This window comes from Megalops cyprinoides, chromosome 10 (assembly GCF_013368585.1).
Source record: "Megalops cyprinoides isolate fMegCyp1 chromosome 10, fMegCyp1.pri, whole genome shotgun sequence".
Classification (NCBI taxonomy): Eukaryota; Metazoa; Chordata; class Actinopteri; order Elopiformes; family Megalopidae; genus Megalops; species Megalops cyprinoides.
The window spans coordinates 13,541,845-13,556,425 of NC_050592.1; the positions used below are offsets into that span (position 1 = coordinate 13,541,845).

At 40.8% G+C, this 14,581-nt stretch overlaps 2 protein-coding genes across 5 annotated transcripts; both read right to left on the bottom strand.

Annotated features, from left to right (window-relative positions):
* Positions 1 to 592: 592 nt before the first annotated feature.
* rpz (rapunzel) lies at positions 593 to 13,192 on the bottom strand. Of its 4 annotated transcripts, none has more exons than XM_036538517.1 (4): positions 12,960 to 13,192; positions 12,337 to 12,402; positions 5,671 to 5,767; positions 593 to 1,389 (listed from the first exon to the last, which is right to left on the bottom strand). In XM_036538517.1, exon 4 carries the CDS (start codon positions 1,334 to 1,336, stop codon positions 659 to 661), a length of 678 nt encoding a protein of 225 aa, XP_036394410.1. In that variant the 5' UTR covers positions 1,337 to 1,389; positions 5,671 to 5,767; positions 12,337 to 12,402; positions 12,960 to 13,192; the 3' UTR covers positions 593 to 658. The 4 variants fall into 4 exon arrangements, with proteins under 4 accessions (XP_036394410.1, XP_036394407.1, XP_036394408.1 ...); XM_036538514.1 differs by lacking the exons at positions 12,337 to 12,402; positions 12,960 to 13,192 and adding exons at positions 10,374 to 10,423; positions 10,782 to 11,523; XM_036538515.1 differs by lacking the exon at positions 12,960 to 13,192 and having other exon boundaries at positions 12,337 to 12,577.
* On the bottom strand, positions 2,324 to 4,627 carry LOC118784320 (protein rapunzel-like). Its single transcript, XM_036538512.1, has 2 exons — positions 4,256 to 4,627; positions 2,324 to 3,327 (listed from the first exon to the last, which is right to left on the bottom strand). Exon 2 carries the CDS (start codon positions 3,293 to 3,295, stop codon positions 2,612 to 2,614), a length of 684 nt encoding a protein of 227 aa, XP_036394405.1. The 5' UTR covers positions 3,296 to 3,327; positions 4,256 to 4,627; the 3' UTR covers positions 2,324 to 2,611.
* Positions 13,193 to 14,581: the final 1,389 nt, after the last annotated feature.

Genomic DNA, 14,581 nt, shown 5'->3' on the forward strand with positions numbered 1-14,581 from the left:
ACTATTGAATGCATAATGAGTGCATACTAAGGAATTTGCTAGGAACACATCACGTTTACACAACATAAACCCTCTTGACATTCAGTTCACTGTGCCAAAACAGTCAAATTTAAGGCACAGGGGACTGAAAATGCTGTTCCCAACAGGCCACCCCAGATGACCACCATCTCTCATGGGCTTGTTATACCAAGGAGTTCCATTAGTGTTGGCCCATTGGAAAGGGTGGTTTCTTAGTGTTTTTAGTATTATACAGTCATTGGCATGTCTTACTTGTTGCATGGCTTACGGTTGTGACACTTCTTTTGACAATTCACTGAACTGCAATCCTAGGAGGCACACAAACAAGGTAACTACTACATGTACCTGCCATACTTGTTGGGTCATGCTTCGATATTGCCACATGCATACTTTATAATAATTTTTCATAGTCATTGCCTGGAAATACGTAATATGCAAATATTAGTGGTCCTTTCCAAGGAATATGAATGTGAAAGTAAATAAGAGGGTAATTTAAATCAGGTCAGTGTCACTAGTGATTGAACTGTGTTACCTTTCTTGACCAGGGCTTTCTGGATTCTCAATTCACGGGGGCGGGGTGTATGTGTGGACAATGCAGGCAGGGGGCAGGGTTATGATTGACAGGGGAGGGTAGGTGGTTTCACTTGCACGTTCTCAGTACTTCCTGCATCTTCTCCTGCACGTTCTCCATCTTCTCTGCCCACTCCTCGCTCAGGCCCTCCTCATCGTCACCGATGATGGCTGCGTAGCCCATGAGGGCGATGAGGCCGATGCAGAAGAGATAGGTGAGGCGGGTGCACAGGCGCTCCATCACCCGCCGGTCGCCGTGCGAGTGCTTCATGTACACCTCCAAGATGGGCTTGCTGAAGAGCTTGGGCTTGCCCATCACTCCCTCGTAGAGAGTGTGCAGGTTCTGGTCGCCCAGGTCGTTGGCGTAGCTCTCCTCAAAGTCCTCCTTCTTGCGCTCCTTATGCTCTGGACGGGCCTCCACGATCTCCATGAACTTGCGGAACTGGTTTCGCAGGTTCTCTTCCACCCTGCAGTACTGGCCATCTAGCGTCTCCTTCTTGATCTGCAGCAGGGCATTGCGGTTCTGCTGGGAGATCTCGTCCAGGGCCCGGTTCACACTGCTGAACTCCCGCTTCAGCGTCTTGATGTCTTCATCGTCCACGTGGTGCAGCACCACTCGAATCAGGGAGCCGGCCACCCCGAAGATAGGGTTGACCACAGCGGCGGCCGACGAGATGGTGGCCACGCACTCCAGCACCTTGACAAGGCCCTTCTTCAGCTTGTCCTGGTCCTCAAGTATCTCAGCCATTGCAGCAATGAGATGCGGTGGAAAACGTGGGCGGGTTGGCCTCTCTCAGAAGCCTGTGACAGAGAACCAGAGCAGTAATGCTGCGATTAAAATACTGCGAGAATATATTTCACTAAACATGCCTTCCTGTGATGACCAGACTGAGGAAAAAAACCTTTGATCACTCCAGCAAATGATAGCTCATTACAATTGTTGTATGATTAGCCTCTACAAATTATATATATTTTCAGCCTTTTTGAAAGCAGGAGGTTCAGGTCATCATTTCTTTAGCACTACCTTAACCATAACGATGGACAACTGAAATAGCAGCATGGTAAAATGAGGAAAGTTTTTACAAATGTACTAAGTTTAATTTGAGCATAGTGTTCGAGGAGACCTTTGAAGAGTATAGGTGCAAGATGTAAATTTCAAAAGTGTTTTCATATGTACCCAGTTTAGCTCATGAAAAGTAAGGTAAATCTGTGGTGGGGACAGATTTTCTCAGCACAAGCAGCTAAGACACTGCAGTTTCAGGGCATGTTCAGCATAGCTCCTGGGGACAGATAATTAAATAAATTAATGATTTAATGCAGTTATGTATATATAAGTTTATGCAACACTTGATTGTGTTTCAGGGGCAATGTATTGTAAATGGAAGCACTATTTTGAGACCACCTGTAATTCAAGGACTATAAAAATATTTTGATTTCTTTACAAGCATAGTCTAAATGCATGTAAGAAGAGTTTTCAAACACACATTAGCACAACACAGCATCAATTTTTGTGGCAGCTATTTGCACTACTCAGTAAAAGTTTTAAGTCTTGGAACATTGTTTTTTTAGTAGGTTAGTACCATACTAAAGAAAGAAACAATCATAAAGGTGCATAAGGAAAAAGAGTACAACACATAATTGATTATATATGAAAACTTCAAAATTTTACAATTTTTTTATTGAAGTTAAAAAACAAATCATACATTCACCAAGATTTTATCACAAGTGAGCCATCACAAAATACCAGTCAAGGTGAACACACAAAGGTGTCAAGGCAAGGTGGTCATGAAATGACACACATTCAATAATTTCTTGCAGGAAATGTTAGTGCATTAGCGCAATCTTGAATATAATCAGCGTAGTAGTGGGCGAACGTTCAGTATACATTGATAAAGGCCACAATACTATTGCTCAGTGTCAATTTTATTTCCTGTTGTGTGAACTTCCTTTTTGATTTCACCTGAAGCTGAGCAAATTATCCTTAATGGCAACAAATAAAATTAGCTGCTCTATGATTCGATAGTCAGTTTGTGCACTTGCTCAGGGTTTCTTCCATTTTTGCTTGGATTTCTGCTATCTGACGACTCCACTTTTGCTTGACCCTCTCCACCTCCTTCTCATTTTCAGTGACAACGGTGTAGGCCATGAATGCAATCAGCCCAATGTGGAAGAGATGGGTCAGGTGTAAACACATGTGCTCCATATCCTTGTGGTTACTGTTGCAGTGCTTCAGATAGACCTCCAGAATGGGCCGCCCAAAAACTGAGGCAATCCCCATCACACTCTGGTAGTAGACTTCCAAGCTGTTATCGCTCTCGTCTCTCTCATAGATGTCTATGAAATCATTAATGTGACGGTCTTTGTCCTCTGGGTCAATCTTGATCCGTCCCACCATGTTGTTGAAGGCCTCATACTGGTGCTTCATGAACTGTTCATACTTGCCATAGTTCTCTTGGACCTCATTGAACTGGATCTGCCTCAGGATCTTCTGGTTATTCTCTGAGATGCTCTCTAGTTTCTTGTGGAGCTCACAGAAGTCATTGGCCACAGCATGGTCTTCCTCACTGACCAGGCCCTTACGGACCACTGCCACCAGGGAAGTGACGATGCCAAAGAGGGGGTTTATGGAGGAGGCAAAGGAGGAGACCTTCTCCACACAGCACAGAACCTTGACTGCTGTCTTCTTGAGTTGCTCCTTGTCAGCCATGATCACCGTATGTATTCTGGCTCACTGTACCCCTGAAAGGAGAAGAGGCACAGAAGTTACTTTGGGCTGATGGGGCTTGGACGTCTCTCAATACATTAAACTGTGCCTTTTCTCTGTAGTTAAAAATTAATTTATTTATCTAGAGCTTGCAATTTGTTTTTTTTATACATTTTTATACATTTGCCCTGGTACAATTAGTAAGGGTGTTGACCATTCTGACCACGTTCAACAGAGTATTTTCTTAACTGAAATAGATGAAACCTTTATTATTAATACATGTTGCTGTGTTGCTACAAGCCCTACATGCTGCTGTGTTGCTACTAACTACAAAGTTAGTGTGTACTGAAGCATGCTTAGAGACGTCACATGCTTATATTGGGAGATCAGTCCCTTGCTCCACAATATGTTCACCTACATATAGCAATCTGCGAGGTAAAGGACTTGTATATACTCTTATAATCTTGTGTTTTTGGTGCAGACACTGAGGACCCTCTGACATCCTGCTTGTGAGCATTTTGCTTAATGTACTGTATGTACTGTAAATCTTATCCTTGCTCCTCTCCTAGACATCTGTACCACTCATGGACTGGAACTGAGAAACTACAGTGCTTTCCCTTTTCTCTAGAGCTATCTTAAATGGATGAATATTTTCAGCAGTACCTTATTGCTCTGGAATTTCATATTGCAGGACACCATTAACAAAACTGCCATGAAGCTATTTTATAAAACAGAAAGAGAAAGCAGCATCTGTTCTATTCAGTCATGGAAATATATTGGCACTGCAAATCAGTTTGTCCAAACTTGCCTTCAGCATTTAAAGAATATACATAATATACGGTTTTACATCTGCCTTGATTTTTATTCCGAAAACAGAACTGACCAAACTGATACAATATCTACAAACAAGACACACATACAATATTCAAAGAGAAAGATCGGGAGCTCGTTTCAATGGCTTACCTTGCGTAAAGTCTGTTGCCGTTCCTGCCAGCACTGTTGTTTTGAACCAGTGTATTTCCTGCTTTAAAAGGCAGGCCCGCCCTCTGTGCTGCATGTGGGCGGTGACGGGGAAGTGAGTCATACATGAGAAATGCCAATTGGGTGAGGGGAAAAAAATACTGCTGTTGAACTGCCGGGCAGGAGTCTCTCGCAAATTGGCCACAGCTGACCAGGGCAGGGTACCAGAGCAGATTGCTGAAGCGCTAGATAATGACAGCCCTGTAAGCATTACCTCTGCCACTGTGATAAGGATACGCTGATTCTGTTTATGACATTAAAATGAAGCTGGTATCTATAAACTCATACCATTTGATTGCTCATCAGTTTGCACTCAAAATGTGGACACTGGAGCTAAAGTAAACATTTTGGAACATGCAGAACTTTAGAATCAGGATGCTAATGTAAGATTATAGTGCTTCTAACTTCTGACCAGACGTGGTTCAGAATCAGAGGACTGTTAACCTGATGGCCTTATTATCATAGTTACAAAGGAAGCTTCACACCTTGGTGCCAAGCTACAGTTGGAGCCAAGAGCAATTGATTAAGGCAGGCAGCAGCCATTAAGTCTAGCATACAACCAGGAGTGGGCAATTGGCAACCATCACCACACAAAGACGCGGTCAGCATCAAAGGATCCTGCTTTGCATTGGGAACATAGGTTGATGCTCCAACAGTGTAAAACCTATTGTTTGTTGCCATTTGTTTCATGGTATAAAAGGCCAATCACGGTAACAGTTCTCTGAGTTAAAGCTTCGCAGGCAGAGATGCTGCCGGATTCCATCGCCGAGTAAATCTTTTTCTCCAAGCGCGCTTTTGGTCCGGTTCGTTTACTTTTAAAATTAGAACAAAATCCAACACTATGTTTCACCAGAGCTAAACGATTGACACTGATTTAACTAGTAGCTAGCATATGTTGCAGCTGTTTGTTCTAGAATTTATCAATACAAGAGTGCCTTTGCTGCTGGCAGTTTACCATGGAAATGCTGAGAGGCAGGGCAGAAGAGATGGACAGCTTCAAAGCCACAGCAATGAGCCTCACTAATTTTGAAATTAATTTAATTTGAAGAAAGATGGTCAAAGTCAGTAAAGTGCTGTACTGTAAAATCCATTCATATCAGAACTTAATTCTGAGGGCATCTTTCAAGGGGAGTAGAAAGGCAGAGCAACTCATTTACAAGAATGGCCTTTTCCTTTTGTAACTACTGCATCAACATACACCACCTTTTAATATTGCAGATGAGGTCTTATATGCATTAGAATCTCTTCCTGTTCTCTTGTGCAGGTTCACCCGTGTTTCATGACAATGAGCATGTTGTGTAAGGGTTCTCAAACTATGTTTACCAACAGAATAAGTGAGAGAAAACTTATTTTCTTACACTGATGTGATACTTTTCTCCCTCTGCAGATGATAGTCACCTCTTGCGTGCGTCGTGCAGTGGAGGAGCTCCCAGCCGAACGTGACAGTCGTGTCCCCTGGGAACAGAAAGGAGAGTTAAGTGGCAATGAACTCAAAATGAAAATCATTAAATGACTGAAGGTACAGTGAAATAATTGCACATTTGTATAAAGTTTGTTATTGGATCTCCAATAGTTTTATTTAGAAAGAAATTCACCTAAATTACTACTTGCATGTAGAAGGTGATGGTAAAATTTGCAGTGATAATAGTTCCAGTACATTTTGGGTACATTTTGCAGTATTGTATGCATTTCAAATATTTTTCAACTATTGTATTTCAAGACAAAGTTTGCATGAGACATACTTCTAACCCAATTAATTGATGTCTCAAAATGTGACTGACATAAACATCGTATTATAGGTACATTATGCCATTCATGTAATACAGTATTGAATATTTACATTTATTCATTTAGCAGACGCTTTTATCCAAAGCGACTTACATAGGTTACAGTTCTTTACAATGTTATCCATTTATACAGCTGGATATTTACTGAGGCAATTGAGGGTTAAGTACCTTGCCCAAGGGTACAGCAACAGTATGGGCGGCGAATATGGATTAGGATCACTGATGTAATGTAACAGTTGTCTGAGAAAGGATCCCAGGAGCTTACAATTTTAAGAAAGCAAGCAAACAAGGCTGGCTATAAACAAAACATACATCTGTTTAAGTTAATACTCATAGACTCACATTGCATGTTACAGCAGGACTATCTAAGGCACACTACTACTACTTTGTCAGTATGAGGCTCCAAGCTACATAATTGCAAGAACAAGTTTGACAGCATGAACAGAATAAGTATCAAATTACTACTACTAACATCTGATATGAGTCATAGTTCTAAAGAGCTGTGTCTTTGGTATTAGTTAATCACAGCTCCAGAGAACAGACATCAGAACATTTTTATATACCTATTGTGATGAAATGCCTTTACTGGACTTTGAAATGACAATCCTTTGATCAGGCTTCCTTAGAGGTCTACACACTGATCCATTTTTTTTTTTCAGCTGATATTAAAAGAAAGAGGAAACGTAAAGATAACTGAGATACACATATTGCGCCAGATCAAAAATACATTCAAAAATAACAACTGATAGTGGCATATTATTCAGAGGCAGCAGTGCAGCAGCTGCCAAGCAACTGTTCCCCTTAGTCAGGGGCCGTTAAGCAAGTGTGCCAGTGAGATCGGAGTAGCTTTAGCCCTCAAATTGCCCACCTCCCCCAGCTCAAAAGTCTCAGCTAGATCCGATTTCTATTGAACAGTATGGCATGAATAGAAAAAAGAATCATAAAATATCTTATCAGCAGCACGTAACAGATAGGCAGAGCAGAAGAGATGGACAGGTTCAAAGCCACAACAATAATCTTCTACAATTTTGAAATGTGCAAGAAATTAAAACGTGTGTAAACTTTCAGACTGATCAGAACGTTTAAAAAAAGATTTTCAAAATCAGCAGTAGCGTGGCATGACTGGATTTTACAATATTTCTGGGCACTTTTAATGTTTATTTAAGAAATGTAGAGCAGCTAAGTCACAAGAGCAGCATTTACCTATAGCAACTAATGGACTAATGGATTTACAGTTAGATACAGAAACATTGCCTTTTAATGTTGTAGATGAGCTCATATGGGTGACACAATCTGTTGCTGTTCATTTAAAGAAGATAATAGTCATATCATATAAATCAAGTGCAGGTTCACCTACGTAATAGTTTCAATACATTTTTTCACAGTATAAACACTTTACTTGTAGTTGCATATGATTCATGAGACATTTCTAAACAAATTAATGTATTTTCATGTTTTGTAACACTCAAGATACAAGAGATGTGACTGGTATAAAAAATGTGACAGACATCAACAGTGTATTGTGGGAACGGTATAGCATTTGTGTTTTACAGTATTGATATAGATTAGTAATACTTGCTTTTGATAAATTAAAGAGGCTGCTTAAATCCACACCTTACAATGCTGATAGTGGTGTTAAAGTATGGAACAGCCAAGGGTGGAGAAGTCCTTGAACTGTGAATTACAGTGTACAATATAAACTCATAAATATCTTAACATTAAAGACATTAGCTCACAATAAAACTCCATATCAAATGTTTTTAAGTGAGCTCTGAGCCAATTCTAGTCTAGTGATTCACAGTAATCCAGGTGAATCCAAGGGTTTATGGTGCTTCAATTGTATTATATCAGTGTCTCAACAGGAAAGGGAGGGACAATGAGAGAAATCAAGTTTCTTCTTCCTCACTTCCTGCCTGCTCTGGAACTTAACAGCAAAGGAGTGCAATGGCTGATGGGAGTTTACCATAGAAATGCTGAGGACTGTCATGCTTAGTTGAGGAATGATACAGGGAGCTTTTGAGAAAGAAGCCAAAGATACACACAGCAATACACACAAAACAAAGCACATACCAGTTTATTAAGCTATTATTTACAGAGGATCACACTGCTTGTTACACTGGGAGACTTTAACAGACGTGCAGAGTGATCTTTTCAGAGAGAACAGAGCGAGTTCACTACTTCAGCACCAGGGAGAGCTGAGTGTTTGCTCAGTGAGAGGCTCCAGAATATACAACTGCAGGGAAAACAGCACACGAGGTAAGTGCTCTCCGACGGTTAAATCTGCCAGAACGCGATCAACGGAAACAAGCAAGCAATGGGCGGGACTTTCAGTTGAAGCAAGTGAGAAGCACAGACCTTACGAGGGAGCTCAGTGTTTCTTTAAGGGAAATGGAACGACTGCGCAGTGACTATCACTAACACCAGCATGGTAATTACAGCAAATATTGCAGGCAGTCAGATTATTTTATAGTAGGAATCTACTGGCCACTTTAAACTAAATTAGCCACACAAACCGGATGATCTGTGTGGTAAGGGTCATTGAGTTTTGAAGAGAGATTTTCAGGCTGAAACGGGTGTGATCACACAGTGTTTCAGACACTTAACCCATCACACCATCAGACAAAGATCAGACAGAACACTGACCTCAGATAAAGCAGATTACAAATTGGGTGCACATGACATAAGTCAGCCAAACTCTGGCGTCTGTTCACAGTGACATACACAAGGCCCGGCACGCAGAAGAGCCATCCATGGAATATCTTGTCACTGCAGTAACATGCTCCTCTGACTGCAAGGCTGGGATACACACGGTGCATGTTTGATATACTTGTACTTATACTCTGATATAACTCAATACCAATACCTTATCAATACCTTGATACCACTCAAATCAACAAGCTGACTAACATACCAAGTTTCACCATAGAGGGCAGTGGATTTCTCCTGCACGTTTCTATGCACAAACCTACATTCAGATCTGAGCACAAGTGGTGCTTGAAGGAGACCAATACCACGTTATACGTACAAATTAAGGTTATACATTTAACTCTTTAGATTCAGACATACTTTAACATGTGACAATGTGTACTTGGTCATTTGTACAATAAGAGAACAGTTCATTTGTGCACTGAACATCTTATTCTCAATCACATTTTTTTTTCAGGCTGGCTTTACTGATTTAACCCTTTCATCACCACATGCATTGCTGAAATTTTTTCAAAAATGTCATTGATCTTTTAACTTGTTGTCAATTATCCAGCTAATTAATTAATTGATCAATGCATGCATATTTTAATTACCTTTTTGCTCTGTTTTTCTTATTATTAATCTTTTAAAATTTTGTTTTACAGCAAACACTCAGGTCAAGACGCTGAAGTTCTGATCCAGACTACATCACTACAGTTTAGCAGTTCAGCTTCGGCATTGAAAGGGTTAATGGTTCTACTGCAACATCATTTTAGACTACAGAACCACTGAACACATCTTTTCTTCAGAGACTGAGAACAGATTCTAAATGAAGTAAAGCAACAGAACATGTGTAATAACTTCACAGGCCCATTATTTTTGTGCTGTAAGCTGTATAGGCAACTGACAGTTACAGTTTAACCCTTTATATGCAAGGGCCTTGCTTGTAGTTTATTGCTCTCAAGGTAAAATAAATAAATAAATATACATAATGCATGAAGAAATCTGCAACAGAGACTCTGGCCTACTACCTGATACAACAGAGGTGACACAGGGCTTTGTGTCCGCGCCCATTTACTTGAAATCATATGACACAGAGGATCCCCGCAACGGTCTGCACAGCCAAGCAACTAACGTCTGCTCTCAGATCAACCGCTCACAGCTACAGTTGAGCCTTGGGAGGCAGGAAGCAGAGGCACTTCTCTATCTAGGTCAGTTAAGGCAGGCCCATGTACTGCATTCTCCCCATCAGAAAAAAGCCAAAATAATTGAAAAAAGGTATTTATAAAGTGTTTTCAGGCTCTCCGTTTAATGCATACAACATAATATATCACAGTAAGGATTTATACACAGCAGCACCAGCTGTGGCTGAATCAGGAAGTGAGCAGTCCCTTACTGTACTGGCTCTACACTGGAGCGGCCATTTTGAAAACTCCCTATCTCTATACACAGTAGGACAAATCTGATCATTTTTTCACAGCAATCAAATGCTAAAAACGTACCAAAGTGCATTATTTACGTGTTTATTGTTCATTATAAGCAGTCTGCTCCCATCTTTTCCAACTTAACTGTTTCTTCTCATTACTCACAGAGCAAATCCTGTGTTTGTCAGTCTGGGAACTTCCCCTCCACACAAGCACTGAGACCAAGAAAGAACAAACAGAAGCTAACTAATCAAGCCAAAAGACAACAATGCAGACTTCCTACACTGTGTCTCAAACAATGTGAGTACCCAAATCAGCACATATCCCCTCTCTAGCAACTCACTGGCACCAAGCCCCCTCCCTGCCTAGCTATGGCTCCCCCTATCCGTCTCTCCATTTCCTTGTTTTTAGCTGTGCACAATGTCCTCTCCCTCCCCTCTCCTCAACAGTGATCAAACTCCTCATATCACCTGAAAAACACTCTTCTTGCCACTGGATTTGAACCAAGGTGCCTTCCTATGCCCCAATCCATCCCCAGGTACATTGGTTAATAGGGAATTAGGCTTCCCTTACCTAGTCAGAGTCCCTCTCCCTCCTTCTGTCTGCAATCCCCAATCATGTATTCCTCTTCTTCTTCCCAGCAATCCCTGCAAAGGGGCACTCCCATGTATCTTCAATGTGTAGGGGTGCTCATATTGGACTGTACCATTCCTGTACTGTATAGTGAGCCCTGGCTGCTCAGAGAGGGCCTGTTTGCATATATGGCCCCACAAGCTTCTACATTCTGCTCTCAGATGGTATGTCACCATCCCTGCAGCCAGCAGACCCCTCCCCAGCCTCCTCCATTCCTCCCCAAAGGGGTTTCATCTCTTTTAGTCCTTTAAACAGCCAGAGACTTCACACTAAGAGCCAATTGTCACTCCCAGAGCAGCTGGGGACCCGACAGCACTCAAGAGGGCCTTGTGCAGATGCCAAGCTCTGCAGCAGCCCTGAGTGACCCAAAATAGTACACAGAGGGCTGTTGGAACACAAAGAAGAAAAGCTTAGGGGGATCCAGTAAGGAAATACATTTGAAAAAGTCTCATTTGACTTACCTTCAGCCATTCAAATACCTGCCATCATTTGCATGCATCCCTCTCCAAATGTTTAGAATTAAAACTACACAGTGCATGAGGTTCCCATTGACATGTAGGAGATGTGAAGGAACCTTAAAAGGATAGAAAGTGATAGTTCTTGCAAATCCACTCCTAATAACTCATTTCAGTTTAGTCATACGCATTTCATTTTAGAAAATACACTTAACCTCCCTTCCATTTGTTTCACTGTAAGTCTCCAAAGATGGTGCAGATATCAGCACATGTTGAATTATACAGTACTGAGCCACCCCATTATTATTGTAGATAAACCAGGAACCTATAATTATATTTTCATTTTCACTATGTGATGGTCAAAGTTTTGCATTAATTGGCATTTAATCTGAATTTACCACATTACCACCTCAGAAATGTCAAATGTTATAGGTGTTCCTGAGCCTCTCAATTTTAACGCGTTCTGATTACTTTAAACAGAACACACAGAAAGTGCACAGGGTACAAGTGAAACAGGGAATATTCTGATTTATACATTAGTACTGAACCAAGGAAATCTCATTCTGATTGTGTAGCATTGAGTCAAGTATTTAAATTATACGTGAATTACAAAAGATGCACTTTGGTGACAAAGTACATTAGGAAATGCTACATAAGTGGAAAAGGTCACAAGACCATGTCAAGCATAAACCCTTTCCCACCAAAACACCTAAGCTTCAGCATTTCATGACATTCCCATTTCATGTAATTCCACCTGAAAGAAGACCACAAAGAGTAATGAGAGCCTTTGTTTCCATTCAAGCCTAGACTTGAATGGAAACAAAGTACTGGTGGAGATGGTTTAGTTAGGGCTACTTCTTGGTGCTTGGTTGCCTTTGCTGACCAACATTAACATCAATAAGGAGCTGCAGACCCACAGACAGTATAAAGGAAAAATCCTCTCTGTCTTCAATTAGACATTTTGTATTGGTACCATTACCGATGATGAACTTTGATACTGACCTTAATAAAACGTTAATAAAAGCTTAAATTTCTCTTACCAGAAGCGTAACGTAGGTTTATAGTTGAAACACGGAGCGGTCTTCTTGTCAGCAGTTGGTGCGCACCTGTTTAAAATGGGAACAACTGCAGTGTGACTCGTATGACCGTTAGCAATATCTCCCCAATAACCACACACTGAGTCCAGGACGACTGTTCAACGTCAGGTTGTCCAACTGTATTTTGCATGGGTAGATATTTGCATGTACACAATGGACTGCCCAGCCGGAAAGACTGTTGCCCCAGCGCGTTTGTTTACGGGTAATCACGCGCCATAGATAGGAATGAATAGCGCTTGATTCAACCTACGACAACCCAGCGAGGTTCTGGAAAATAGCATCGTATTTTTATGTAGTTTATCTCTTTCACGGTCGTTTCGCTAGATCGTGTGTAAAAATGTGTGGTAAATATTATTACACAGCGACATTTGCAGTTTCTTTAAACGAATTCTGTTTTAAAGGCGGAAAGCAACCAAATTAAATAGCAGTATTCTAGAATCTGTAAAAAAAAAATCATTTTGCAATGGATCTGGTGGGCTTTGGTAATGTGCCAGTTAATTTGACTAATAATAGGCTACTTACTGATCCCACAATTGCTTTTACGCATATTACAAATAAATACGCACTCATGAAATTCACAGACGTTGATCTGTCTGTTGCCCCATCTGAATCGGGGCGACAGCTACCTCTGTTAAAAAATAAATAAAAAAAACATGTATGAGATGATGGGAGCACGTTATCTACATCATGTTTTTCGGTAAACATGAGAAGTGCCATCCTGATACTGACGCACTACAGTATAAGACCTATCGCCGATTGCTGCCAGAATGAGTCAGTGATTTCTGGACCATCTGAAATGCGCCATGTACGTTTGTACGTAAAATGAGAAATACACTGTGTGATTTGTATATTAAATAGCATATGGGGTTTGCTTTCAGTGGAATTGTTGCAAAGAGATAACGGAATATATCATGATGTAATCTGAGGCTGACAATGCACAATGCAACATTGCTCGACTTTTTGTGCTGTTATCGTATTGTGAAGGTTATATCTACATCTGTTTTTTTTATACTGCGTAGGTGTTAAATAATTTATCCTATAATATAGCATTTGTGACAGGTTTTGATTTAACAATCAAGTTTTCAATCAGGTTTTGATTCTACAATATGGAAAAGTGATACACTTAATGTTGATGAAACTATGAAATCATGCAGATCACACTCTTGAGGGCAAACAGTTGATTCACATTTACATTTATTCATTTGGCAAACACTTGTATCCAAAGCAACAAGTGAGACAGAGTACAGCACAAGCAAAAAGCCCTATAAGGCGTCAACAATATTAGAAGCACTGCATGACCAAGTTTCAATAATTTGGCCAGACAAGGTACAAGGTAGCTGGTAAAGAATGCATTAAACCATTAGATTTGAATTTTTATTTTTTTAAAGGAAAACAAAGTTTAAGACATAAGAAATTGCTTTACATGGTAATGTTTCACATGATCAAGTCAGCGTCGAAGAGCTTCAGATATTTCTTGAAGATAGTGAGGGACTCGGCAGAATGGATGAAGTGTGGAAGATTTTGTGCTGTGTGATGGGGCCACCAGATGCTGTTCGGTAGCAGAGAATAGTGATTGGGAGGGAGCATAAACTTGTACTAGGGAGTTCAGGCAGGTAGGTGCAGTTTTGTTCACAAAGTAATGTCACAATTCCTACATTTAGTTTGAGTGCATATGTCCCAGAAATTACTGAAGAAATTGTATCAAAATCACAGATAAGGGGGGGGGGGTCTTCTGGCCGCTTCCTGATATGTCCACAAGAACTCAACTAGATCATCAAAAATTTGAACACCAAGAGAGCTTTACTCATTTTATCCACTAATGCTGACACTGCTGAGTGTTTAACAGCAGTTGACAGAGTACATTATGTGATCACCCTCTTGTGTCTGCTTCTCGGGGAAACTGAAAGGGGTATTAACAGATTTGGGTGGCAGACAGGTGCTTTACTGGCTTGGTAATAGTGAAGATATAATTCTTCTGCTGCCTATGGCACATGTAATATTCAAACAGGAAAAGGGTCCTTCTAACTGAATGAGGCTACACGGCAAGGGAAGACATTTGTGAAGGCTGGCAGAATGCCTTTTGAATCCCTTTTTTAGTTTAAACCGTGGTGGTGTATTTATGAAATTCTGAAAGGACACGCAACAGGTAAAAAAAATGAAAATGGTCTACATGGGGAAGCCTGTGAGA

What these genes read in the sequence shown, in the direction of transcription:
- rpz (XM_036538517.1), bottom strand. Translation starts at nt 1,336, where the DNA reads ATGGCTGAGATACTTGAGGACCAGGACAAGCTGAAGAAGGGCCTTGTC.
- LOC118784320 (XM_036538512.1), bottom strand. Translation starts at nt 3,295, where the DNA reads ATGGCTGACAAGGAGCAACTCAAGAAGACAGCAGTCAAGGTTCTGTGC.